Source organism: Bos indicus x Bos taurus, chromosome 8 (assembly GCF_003369695.1).
Source record: "Bos indicus x Bos taurus breed Angus x Brahman F1 hybrid chromosome 8, Bos_hybrid_MaternalHap_v2.0, whole genome shotgun sequence".
Classification (NCBI taxonomy): domain Eukaryota; kingdom Metazoa; phylum Chordata; class Mammalia; order Artiodactyla; family Bovidae; genus Bos; species Bos indicus x Bos taurus.
Window position 1 is genome coordinate 81,636,782 of NC_040083.1, and position 13,195 is coordinate 81,649,976.

Below are 13,195 nucleotides of genomic sequence, written 5' to 3' on the forward strand. Positions count from 1 at the left end.
GTGACTCATCAAATTTGCCAGAAGAGTTTTTCCAAGTTTTATATATAGACAATATGGCTCTTGAATAAGAGTGTTTGAGAACCAAACACCATCATGTGACACATAGAGGCTAAAAACGCACGGACAGAAAATAAGACTAAAATTGAAAATGGTAAAATAGAACCATTCCCTTTCTTCTAACTACTCCAGAACCACTCTATAAACCTGATGCGAGTAGAAAATCAATCTATCCTGATGACAGAGATATCTAAATGGCAGAGAAAAGGCTGATCAATGCATAGAACAGGGCTGCATTGAAAAGCAAGCGGGAAAGCAAGAAAGTTCTGACTCTGTTGAAAAGAGGACCACAGCTTGGACATGCTCTTCCTTCATGCAGTGTTTTCTAGTGAAACAGCTCAATCAAATGTTTTAAATATATAGACTGTGTGGAATCTGCCTGTTCTCTCCATGCCGATCAACTCTCCTCTTAGATTTCCTTCTGTCCAAACAGCTCAGACTGTGGTTGCCCTTAACCTGCTTCTACAAAGCTGTTTTAGCTTTCAAAACAGATAAGATGCCAGGGAACCCTACTGAAACAGCAATGGCAGAGATTTTGATTTAAAAACCAGTCTCCCTTGCCACTCCAGAATTATGAACAGCTCTTTCTCATCTGCAGCCTTTACTGATGGTTTTTAAAATGAGACTCTTCACACTTTCCGAGCACATAATTTCAGGGTCAGTGAGTCCCCTCATGAAGCCCGGAGTGCTCACAGGCCAGGCATGTGTCCCAAGGACACCAAATCACAAAAGCAAACTTAAGCCGCTTTTCTTATCAAGGGAATCCTCCAAATAGAATTAAAGTCTTAATTTATGCTTCTTTGGAAGCCATAAATTACCACTCCCCCTACCCCAAATCTTTACACATCCATGTGAGGGAAGAGGCAAACATTTAACCCCTCTGTGTCCTGTTTTATTTGTAAAATAGGTCTCCAAAGTAACACAACAGGTCACTCTGCAACTCAAACTTCTGGGTCCTAGCTCTGAAACCCCACAAACCAAGCAATTATCTTTCCTATTAGAATGAGGACAGAAAAGAAAACCTTTCTTGGATTCCATCTGTTTGTCTGTTTTTCCCATCCTGCCAAAATCTGTTCCTTCTCAAGCTCTTCTCTTCTCCATCTGGTCTAATGATTTCCATGTACAGATTATTTCAAGTCTAGGGAAACTTCATTACCAGGAGGCCATCAGTAACAGCGGTTGTGCCCTTCTTCCCTTCTCTCACCCTGCCCCCAGTTGTCTCACTGAATGTCAGAAGAGGAACAGAAGAAGAGGGAAAGCCCTGGACTCTGGTTTCCTTTTCTTATGGGCCAGCTTGCTCTGAGGGGCACATTCCCTTCCCTCTTCTACAGCTACCCAGGACTCTACTGCTTGTTTCTTCTCTGCTCAGACAGACAGCCCATTCTCATCACTCAGAAGAAAAAAAAAATCAAGGGAAGGCTAAGCAACACAGAGAAGTGTGCAGCAGCTGCGTTTTCGAGGCTGCTTTGTAGGCAGAGGTGAGGAAGAGGCCGGCTTGCCACTCTGTGCCATGAACTGCACAAATAACACCCCATGCTCACTCTCTGTCCTTCATGTCTATGCATGCGTGCTAAGTCACTTCAGTTGTGACCCAACACTTTTGTGACCCTCTGGACCGCAGCCCCAGGCTCCTCTCTGTCCGTGGGATTCTGCAGGCAAGAATACTGGAGTGAGTTGCCATGCCCCCCTCCAGGGATCTTCCCGACGCAGGGATTGAACCCGTGTCGCCTGGGGCTCCTGCACTGCAGGTGAATTCTCTGCTGCTGAGCTACCCGAGAAGCCCTCCTTGGTGCCTAACCTGTTATCTTCATCCCAGTTCATCAACGATTATTACTAGCCACCTGAGAATTCTCAGGAAGAAATCTTTCCTTTTTTCCTATCATTTTTCTGAATCTGTGTGAGATAGAAAGAGTATGGGGAGAGGGGAGAGAGAATACAAGCCAGAAAGGGAAATTAAACTATTGATTTGAGGTAATTCACTGAGAAAAGTGAATTCCTCTTGTAAAAAACAAAAAGGCAGCGAAGACATGGAAACAAAATTCTCAAGCCTTCTTCATTTATCATCTTTTACACATATTTTTCCTAAAAAATAGAGAAGTTTCAGGTGAGAGATAAACTGAAGTTCAGTAAGCCTGGGGTAGATTCTCTTTCATGGTCTATTTTTATGGCCAGCAACATATCCCACTGTGTATCTGACTCATCCAAACCCTTGACAGGCAGGACCTCTTGTGTTAATCTATGTATGTAAATTAAAAGGTGACTATTCATCAAAAAATAACACTCCTCTTAAAAAAAAAATTTTTTTTTAAGTTTCATTTCAATAGACTCTTTTGACTTCAAAAACAATTTGGTCTAAAAAAAACTACCTATATAAAATAATCTTCATATCTGTCATATAAAATAAGGCACCTTTATAAACATGTATTTTTTATTATGCCATTTTCTTCTTTTCTACTTTCAAAATACCAAACTTAAGACTGTAAATATCCCTTTTGCATTTTAAGATCTATTTTGTTTCAAAACATTTGTGTTACTTTCATCAAATTTGAGCTTGGAAAAATTATTCTTTCTTTTTAATCTTTACCAGATGTTGTTTATACTACCAGGATTTTTTTTCAGTACTCTATAATGAAATTATTGTTTAATTAGTGATAAATCTGTCATTTCTGGGCTTAAGGGAAAAAAAAGAAAAAACTTAACAAGTACCAAATGTACTTTTGTGTTTTAAATTTACCCGCGCTGTCTGAGAACGTTAAGATACAGGGATGCCAGCTCTGGAAGCCGAGCAAAGTCCCCCAAACCTCAAGTTCCTCCGCCTGGCCCAGCAGCCTCTCTCCCCTTGGCTTGTGTAGCCTGGGTGGGAAGACGGCTCCTCAGCCCCCTGCTGCTTCTTGGCTCAGCCTCTGAGTGGCAGTGACCTTCTAGGTCAACTACTGCCCTGTTTTGGGTTTTTTTTTGTTTCTCTCTCTTCATCTCTGACTGGCTGCCAAGGCCTGCCTCCCAACAGTGAAAACAGAACTTGCCATCTAGGTCTCTTTTCTTCACAGTGCTGGGTGATCTGGTGCCCCCCTGAGGTCGATGCAGGAAAGTGCAATTATTGTCAGATGTTTCTTTTTACCTTTTAGCCACAAGCATAAACCACCTCCACACTTCTCTATTGGATCACTGCTAAATTATCTATTTTAGCTTTTGTTAAATTACAGGCATCACTTTAAAGAGCTCAAAGAAAAAAAAGAAATGTTTAAAAGACTGCTAATGAGAAAGCAGGAAAAGAAAAAACCCTAGAACATTAGTAAGAAGTTATTCAAGCAGAGAAAAATGACATCACCCAGGATGTAGAGTTAATTCTTCGGTATAATCTTTTATTAAAGGGGAACTGTGTTTGGAGTTCAGCGTAAAATAAGTCTCTTTTTCTTTCTGAAGTGGCTATGATTACTATCTGGAGAATGGAAACAAGAATGCATCTTATCTCATATGAGGGAGGTCAAGGAGGACACTGAGTTATCTGTAGGCTTGTTATTCCTAAGCTCTTATTAGATCAAGAACTACTTTCTTAACCCTATCTTTATTGAGGTACACTTGACAAGACAAAGAGCTAATTTTGGTGCAGCTATGAAGAGAAACACCAGGAGTGTTTCCTAATTTAAAATCTGAATAAACAAAACCAATCCCCCTTTCTTCCCCTCCCGCTGCACTCTTTCGTGGGCAAATCTCTGGACCCAGCTAGAGGGGCAGGCGGCATGTGAGGCCAGCCAACGAAGGATCGAATGGAAGGGCATGGGAACCAGGGTATATCCCAGCCTGGGCATGCAGCAGGGCAGCCAAGCACAGTGCCACCCAGCCAGCACTTTTCATTCAAATGTAGAATATAAACAATAGCTTTCTGGGCTCCGCAAACAGAATTGTAACTGGAAAACACAACATCCTTCTGATTTGGGGCCAGCCTTGGGAAACCAAACAGTGCCAAGAAAGCTGCATAATTAGCAAGTGGCTTTCACTGCTTTTGGTGACATGAGTTTTTAAGGTCGGGTCTGAAGCTATGGATTATGGTCCTCCATTGCCTGTTCTGTCAAGAGAAACACAAGACCATCTGCTTTTGCAAAGTGTCAGTCTGCTCAGTGGATGACAAACTGAGGCTAAGACCTCGATTTATTCAGGAGCATCAAATGTGGCAGGTGGCCATAGACTTGGGGGAGGTCCAGCCTGAGAGAGTCAGAGAGCGAGCCTCAAAAGGAAACAGGTTTTGAAAACTTACTTTTATTTTAGAAGTCAAAAAACATACACATGCACTTCGAATTCAGGTGACTATTAGGTCAGCACCTTATTATTCATAGTCTTAATGGAAAACACCCAGCCTGGAGGCCCTGAGAGGACACAGAACATTTGGAGAGACCATTTCACTTTGTATAACCTGTACAACACGTTTATCTTTTGTTTTTGCAACATCTTGGTAACTATAGAACTTCTAGGGCTAATTCTGGATAGTCCCAAGAGATGGAAACATAATTAACAGTGCTCCATATAAAATACAAGTTACTAGACCATCACACTTTAATTATTCTCAGAATCTAACTCTAATGTAATAGGCATCAAGTTACTTCTAGAGGAAAGCACAGCAGTCCTATGCTATCCGAGTCTTCCAGATCTTTCTGATACTTCCGCAGGGTCCTGTCACGGCCCCGAGATACCGTGCTCTGATAAGTGAAGCAGATGATGCAATCAGGAAGCACGTTCTTCAGGTTACCCTTCCAATCACTCGGTCACGTCACAGGCTTATTCCAGCCTGCTTGGTTGTGCGGCACCGAGGGCCCAGGATCCTGAGGAGAGCAGCCCATGCCAATCAAGGACTTGCAGCTCTGTATTGTAATTACCTCCTTGAACCGTAAGGCAACAGAGGGGTTACATCCTGCCAATGCCACAATAAATTAAACACGATAACACCCTCTGAAATCCCCCTTTAACCATAATGGAAGCTCTACATCTCTATACACATGATCCTGATAAATGCTTTTGTAAATCAACTGACTTCAAAACTGTTTGGGGGAAAATGGTTTTAAACCATAAAGTGGAGACTGAAGGTTATACAATGCAATGTTTAACCGGAATGCCTGCTTTCTCTCTCTCTCTCTGTCATCCTGGGTTTACTGATAGGCTCAGGCCTGAGGGCCACAGGTAAAAAGAGCTCAAAGAAGATTTAGAATCACAAGGTTGCAGAATCAAATCAACTTAGGGTGATGAAACTGGAATTTTTCCATAGAGAGAAGACTTAAAGAAAATTTAATAAGGACCTTGAAAGCAAGGAAATAGCTCAGTTACTATATTTTGCCACTGAAAAAAGACCAGAGAAAATGAAACTATAGCATGTATCTTTCAGTTAGAAATAGATTTACCTGACAATAAAGGTAATGTTTTGAATGGGCTGCCAGGACTTCTAAAAGCCTTTGTTTATTTTGAATATTATAGTTATTTTTATATAAGGTACATTCTTATTTCTCACCTTAATATGCAACTTTTTTTTTTTTTTAATGCAACTGTTTTGAAAGATGAGTTCAAGCAGAATTTCCCTAAAAGTATCTCTCTTTCTCTTTGGGCTCTTTCAATCTTTATATCTATTTTCTTTTCTTTTTTTCTATCAAACATTGTAAACGTCTAGATCAGTAGGGTTTGATTTGGGCCAGCCAACTCACAGGTGAACGCAGCATGGCTGCTGGTCACTGTGACCCTATCCACAGTCCCCTCGAAGGCCCCAAGATGGGACGGCAAAGAGGAGCCTGGGACATGGGGAGAAGGTAAAGCAGGGCCGTGGTCACACTCTTGACCTGGTAGGGACTGATCAGGACCCAAAAAGAGAGCTGGGATACAGGAAGAAGGCAGCAGATTCAATTATGATTCTCTCACACAGCCTCCAATTTGAAAGAGAGAGAAAACCTAAGTTCTAACTGGATTAACCAAACAGAAGGTATCTCGGTGGACGTTGTGTAAACTCAGCCAATCTCAGTGCGCTGTATGAGAGACAGACACACCCTGCCCCCAACACAAGCCTTAGCTCAGCGGGCAGGGGAACACTCTCCAGTCCAGTTTCCTGGCCACCAACTTAAGATCTGAGTGTTCACCATCTATCTCTCTTGAACTAACTTTCTCCATCTGTACAAGAGGAAACAAATCTCTGCACCATATCTCCCCTCGGTGACAAAAGCGAGTAAGAAAGCCGGTTGGAGCCCACGAGGTTCCTGTAAGATGGAGGCCTGGAAGCATGACACCTCCCGGAGAGCTTTGTTTATTCAGAGTGCATTGGTCTTTACTCCGACTCTTACAAAAATGCACATAAATTCCAGAGCTGCCCCCCACAGAGGGAAAACACTGGATTGGTCAGGTTCTGAGGACACCCTGCTAGCCTGGGCCCCTGACACTGGATTAGGCAGTGGGGCCCATTTGGTCCACTGAGCACCACACTGCCCAGGCCTGAGTTCTGAGTGGAGGGGAGCCTGGGCAGCCCCTGCATAGAGGCGGGGGTTCGAGGATGGCAGCCTGACACCAAAATAGCTGTCAGAATTCTTTGTAGTTACTTTGTTGTTCTAACCATTTTTCTGGGGGTGTCATTTTGTATCTTTTAAGTATTTGATTTTTCCTCCAGTGAAGGATTAGAAGTTTATTTTTTGAATGATTTTCTTTGTTAATTGATTCCTCCTCTTGTTCATAGGGGCTTCCATGGTGGCTCAGCTGGTAAAGAATCCACCTGCAATACAGGAGATCTGGGTTCAATCCCTGGGTTGGGAAAATTCCCTGCATGAGGGCACTGCAACCCACTCCAGCATTCTTGCTTGGAGAATGAACAGCACATTGTTCATAGGGTGTGTGCTGTGTGTGCTCAGTCCTGTGAGTCTTTTGCGACCCCATGGACTGTAGCCTGCCAGTCTCCTCTATCCATGGAATTCTCCAGGGTGGACCACTGGAGTAGGTTGCCATTCCCTTCTCCAGGGGATCTTTCCAACCCAGGGACTGAACCCAGGTCTCCTCCATTGCAGGCAGATGCTTTACCATCTGAGTCACCAAGGAAGCCGGAAATGAGAAATTTGTTGGCCAAACGTCAATTCTTGTGAATGTGCGATATAAGGCGTGAGGTGAAGTCGCTCAGTTGTGTCCGACTCTTCATGACCCCATGGACTGTAGCCTACCGGGCTTCTCTGTCCATGGGATTTTCCAGGCAAGAGTACTGGAGTGGGTTGCTATTTCCTCCTCCAGGGGAATCTTCCTGACCCAGGGATCAAATCCGGGCAGATGCTTTACCATCTGAGCCACCAGGGAAGTTGTAGCGATAAAGTTTTTTTTCCCCTGGCTGTGCCACTCAGCTTACATTACCTTAGTTCCCCATCCAGGGACCGAATCCAGGCCTGAGGCAGTGAAAGCACCGAGTCCTAACCACTGCACTGCTAGGGAATTCCTTTGCCCTATTTTTAACACAAGGAGAAAAGCCCCAGACATTAGGTATTTCAAAAATAAAATGTAGATAGATGATGATTTTAAAAGGTGCCAACTGCTCGTTTGTTTACATTTTCCCCTTTTGCTGATTAAAAGAGAGAATATACAGCGTCTTCCTTAAGGGTTTTTCTCCTCCTCAAACCCAGCACATACCAGCAGTGAGTCTTTCATAAAGCATTTGATCCTTCTCAGAGAATTTCTCTCACTGGAGATGAGCTTTTCAAGAAGATGAAGCATTGTATTTTCAAGGCTGGGAAGGTGCCGAAGCCAGAGGCAGAGTATAGCTGACGTGGGGAGAGAAATCTTCTTCCTTTCAGTAAGAAATAAAACTTTAAATATAAATGAGTCTCTGAAAAAAAGATTAAGATTTCAAAATGCAATAACAAATCCAAATCTTTTTTTTTTTTCATCATGGTCACAAGAGCAGTTAATATTTATAATATCAAATGAATACTGACCAAGTAACTTATTTTGACCAAAGAAAAAAAAATGTGTTCAAAAAGGACAAACAAATATATAATGATGATATAAAGAGAACGATTAAAAAAAATGTTGATGGAAAAGGGCCTTGAGATATTCAGGCAAACGTAGTTCCTATTTTAAGAAATAGCTATGTTTGAAATTTCACCACAGTGGTTTAACATGTGAAATCAAACTTGGGTTTGAGTCCTAGAGCCACCACTTACTCACTGTATGACCTTAAGAAAGCTAACCTCTAAACCTCAGTTTACTCACCTGTAAAATGGGCCTACTTCCCTCCTAGTGTTGTAAGAAGGATCAAATGCAATAATAACATGTGGACAATGACGAGCACAGTTCTTGGCACATAGTAAATATTTAACCACTGTATAAATCTCTTGAAATTTTTCTTTAGTGATAATATCATAAAAGGTGATTATGGCCTAGCTGATCCATAGTTGATCCTCAGCATGATACTCTACAGACTTACCACTGAGTGTAGTTACATTTCTATGGGAAAATGTATTTGGAGGTTCCTCCTATGTCAGGTCAGTGAATCAGGGGCTCTGCTTCTCCTGGGAGGGGGCACGAGGGGGCATCCATCTACTCTGAGCCACAGTCGGGGGTTGGGGGGGGGCTCCTCCCTGTCAACACTGGGCTATTTGGGCCTGGTGAGACTTGTTCTTCTTCTCTTGGCCCTGCTTTTCCAAGGCCTCCTGCCCTTTTACCTGCAGCACCTTCCAGGTTCTGCTAAAGATGTTTACTGCTTTTACTAAGACAAACAGAAGTGGGGGCACTAATGTTTCCCATTACCCAACAACCCCTCCAGTGTCTTTCCCTTCACCATCACTTCTGGGCCATTTCTCTGCAGGAGCTGGCATGAAGCCCAGGAATTGGGTATAGGGGGAAGAAGTGAACAGGCAAAGACACAGGGTAGGAATTGCTGCTGCTGCTGCTAAGTCACTTCAGTCGTGTCCGACTCTGTGAGACCCCACAGACGGCAGCTCACCAGGCTCCCCCGTCCCTGGGATTCTCCAGGCAAGAACATTGGAGTGGGTTGCCATTTCCTTCTCCATAGGAATTGCTAGTAGTTTCTTTTTCTCTTCTCCCTTGGCATAACTCTTGTAGACCTTGTCCAAGATCAACTCTGAGGCAAGACTAGAAGAAGCTGAGGAGTTTCAGGGTCTGTCCACCAGAGCAGGCAGTAGGGCAGGAGAAAGGGAGGGAGGCTTGGCCCTCCTCTGACCTTCTTTCTGACGCCCCCTCACCCTGACACATACACACACATCAAACTGTATTAAAGACAGTGAAGGGAAAGGACAGGCCAAGGAAGGACAGAGTATCAGGAGGGGCCCAGGTGAGACCAGGTGGTCAGGGACAACCTCTCCAGTTGAGTTTGGCTGGAGATCAGCCTGGTGGGAGGGATTCCCTAGTGGCTCAGTGATAAAGAATCCGCCTGCATTGCAGGAGCTGCAGGAGACATGGGTTCGATCCCTGGGTTGGGAAGATCCTCTGGGGGAGGGCATGACAACCCACTCCAGTATTCTTGCCTGGAGAATCCCAGGGACAGAGGAGCCTGGTGGGCTACCATCCATTGGCTCTCAGAGTTGGACACGACTGAAGAGGCAGCAGGCGCATGCACGGCGTGGTGGGGCAGGCAACACGGAGGGCAGTGGGAGGAGGCCTCCGCAGGGGGCGCTGCAGCTGAGTCAGATGAAGAGAGCAAAGGTGAGGCGGCCGGTGATGAGGCTGTGCAGGACCAAGGCCAGGCCAGCGTCTGGTATTTTATTCTGGCCCAGAAGGTTTTAAACAGAGGAGTGCCAGGACCCAATTTACATTTCAAAGATCACTCTGACTGTTGCATGGAAACCTGAGTGCTGAGTGGGTACAAAATTCCAGAGGGAGCTTGGACCTGGGTGGCACGGGGGAAGGAGTGAAATGTATTTTAGCAGTAATATCAAGAGACACTGGTGATGAATTTGAAGAGGAGGTGAACATGAGGTGGGAATCAAAACTGTTCCAAGTTTCTTGAGCTACAAGATGGACAGATGTACCATTTACTCAATGGAAAGAATGGAAGAAAAGTTTGGTGAAGGGTTTACTAAGAGCTCAGTTTAGGGTATGTGAGTTTAGAATGTCTGAGGCACAGTCCAACAGAGATATAAAACAGGTCCTTGAATATCCAAGTTGGAAGTGTTCTGGGGAGAGGTCTGGGCTGAAGATCTATATTCAGGAGCTGTCAGTTGGCATGGAGCAGCATGAAAATGAAGGAGATGTCCAAAGGAAAGAGGTTTGAGCAGGGTGAAAAGAGGGCCCAGGTCTGTGCCTCAGGAGTTTCAGCAGGTTGAGGGTTGGATGGGGTGATGGAAGCTGGCAAGTCATTGAAGACAGGAGTGGAAGTGCAGTCAGCACTGCAGACTGGTCTTCAGAGGGATGACTATGCTGGGAGTGACTGACAACAGGAAGCCACACAGGGGTGGTGGCCTGGTGTGCTCCTGAGAGGTGGTGTTTTAGGCTGAATACTGATGGGCCAGACGCAGAGGGGGAGAGGCTGAAGGACCAGCATGTGTGTATGTGCCACATGCTCAGCTGGGTCTGACTCTCTGCGACTTCATGGACTGCAGCCTGCCAGCCTCCTGTCCACGGGGTTTCCCAGGCAAGAATACTGGAGAGGGTTGCCATGTCCACCTCCAAGGGATCTGCTCGACCCAGGGATCGAACCTGCGTCCCTATGTCTCCTGTATTGCAGGTGGAGTCTTTACCCACTGAGTCATCTGTAAGACCAGTAGCTGCTGTTTATTAAGGGCTCACCTGGAGAAGCGAATGGCGAGCCACTCCAGTATCCTTGCCTGGAGAATTCCATGGACAGAGAAACTTGGCAGGCCACAGTCCATGGGGTCACAGAGAGTTGGACATGACAGCCACTAACACTGTTTTGTCACCTCGAACAATGCTAAGCATTTTACTTGTGTTTTCATTCCCATAACAATCCTACGAAACAGGTACATTACCCTTATTTTTTGAGGCTGGAGAGGGACCAAGGTCTCACAGCCCTGATTAAACCCAGGAGGTCTGATGCTGGAGCTGGTCCTGTGCCTCAGGTTATACCTAAGCCTCTCTCTGCAGGCAGGAGAGTGGAGGGTGTTGCTTCCATTTGGAGCCTGACACAGGGGTGAGAGCACACAGTTTTCCTGGGTGAGCTAGATGCCTAGAGCCTGTTTTCACTTCCTTCAGTGTCTAAGGAAGTTTTTCCAAAGTCCAGGCTATCAGCCAATTTTAGCCACATTAACAAACTCCTGGGAAGGGATTTCTGTTCAGCTTTCTTGAGGAAGAACACCCTTTGGGAGCAGGGGGAGGGTGTGGATAGCCTCTGTCTTAGAGCCAGAAAGCCCCTGGAAGGCGGGAGGTTCCGAGGTGCAGAAGGAAGAATTCCTCCTCCCTTCCCAAGTAACAGGGACCTCCCTTGACCTGCTCTAATCACACCTTGTCTTTTTTAAAGCATCTACTGAAATAAATATGTACATCATTAGAAAAGTGTCTCACTTCAGTGAGAGTTCATCAGAGATAGCCCCACTGCTAAGCCCTCCGAGCAGCAACATGCACAAATGTGATTTCTATTAATACCATGAGGTTGCAATGGCTGGGCAGTGCCCAGGGCAAAGAGGCAGGAAATCTTGAGAATGATGAACAGTAGATGGATATGAACAAATGTAAAAGGTAGCTGAATGGTAGTTCCAGTGAATATCTGAACTAGAAAATACTGCTTAGTTACAAATCTATATAAGAGTTGCATAAGTTCTGTACCAAGTACCAAGTACATAATTTTTGTTCTATTCTCAGACACAGTTTGAAAAATGTATATGTTAACAATTTTTTTTTATTACTCCTGATTCAGACCACACTCTACAAACTGCTGTAAATGATTAAATTTATGGATCCATGTTTAGTATTTGAATCATCTATTTTTTATTTTCTAATTTTTACAATGTTGTTTGGCTTCTGCTGCACAGCGACACGTATCAGCCACAACTACACACCCATCTCCTCCTGCCTGAGCCCCGCCCCCATTCCACCCCACCCTTCTAGGTCATCACAGAGCGCCAGACTGGGCTCCGTGTGTGAAAAACCAACTCCTCACCAGCTGTCCACTCTACACGTGAGAGTGTACGTATGTCGATGCCACTTTCTCTATCTGTCCCGTCTTCTCTCACCCCCACTGGGCCCACAAGTCCAGTCTCTATACTTGTGCCTCCAGTCCTTCCCTGCAAATGAGTTCATTAGTACCGTTTTCTAGATTCCATATCTCTGCGTTAATATGTGACATTTGTTTTTCTCTTTCTGACTTACTTCACTTGGTATAATAGACTCTAGATTCATCCACCTCACGAGAACTGACTCAAATTTGTCCTTTTTTATAAGCTGAGTAATATTCTATTAACCACAATGGTGTGATCACTCACCTAGAGCCAGACATCCTGGAATGTGAAGTCAAGTGGGCCTTAGGAAACACCCCTATGAACAAAGCTAGTGGAGGTAATGGAATTCCAGTTGAGCTATTTCAAATTCTAAAAGATGATGCTGTTAAGGTGCCGCATGCAATATGCCAGCAAATTTGGAAAATTCAGCAGTGGCCATAGGACTGCAAAAAGGTCAGTTTTCATTCCAATCCTAAAGAAAGGCAATGCCAAAGAATGCTCAAGCTGCACAACTGCACTCATCTCATCACACATTAGCAAAGTAATGCTCAAAATTCTCCAAGCCAGGCTTTAATAATATGTGAACCATGAACTTCCAGATGTTCAAGCTGGATTTAGAAAAGGCAGAAGAACCAGAGATAAAATTGCCAAAATTTGTTGGATCATAGAAAAAGCAAGAGAGTTCCAGAAAAACATCTACCATCTACTTCTACTTTATTGACTATGCCAAAGCCTTTGACTGTGTGGATCACAAAAAACTGTGGAAAATTCTTCAAGAGATGGGAATATCAGACCACCTGACCTGCCTTCTGAGAAATCTGCATGCAGGTCAAGAAGCAACAGTTAGAACTGGACATGGAACAACAGACTGGTTCCAAATAGGGAAAGGAGTACATCAAGGTTATATATTGTCACCCTGCTTATTTAACTTATATGCAGAGAACATAATGTGAAATGTCGGGCTGAATGAAGCACAAGCTGGAATCAAGAACGAGGGGAGAAAT

General features: G+C 44.3%; 1 protein-coding gene across 12 annotated transcripts in view; it reads right to left on the reverse strand.

The window, feature by feature from the left end:
- FANCC (FA complementation group C) overlaps positions 1–13,195 on the reverse strand; it is a 342,060-nt gene that overhangs the window by 34,185 nt on the left and 294,680 nt on the right. For all 12 annotated transcript variants that reach the window (XM_027550193.1, XM_027550192.1, XM_027550186.1 and 9 more), the window contains one exon: positions 7,690–7,846. In XM_027550193.1, the coding sequence (XP_027405994.1) occupies positions 7,690–7,846 (157 nt within the window). The remainder of the gene's footprint in view (positions 1–7,689; positions 7,847–13,195) is intronic.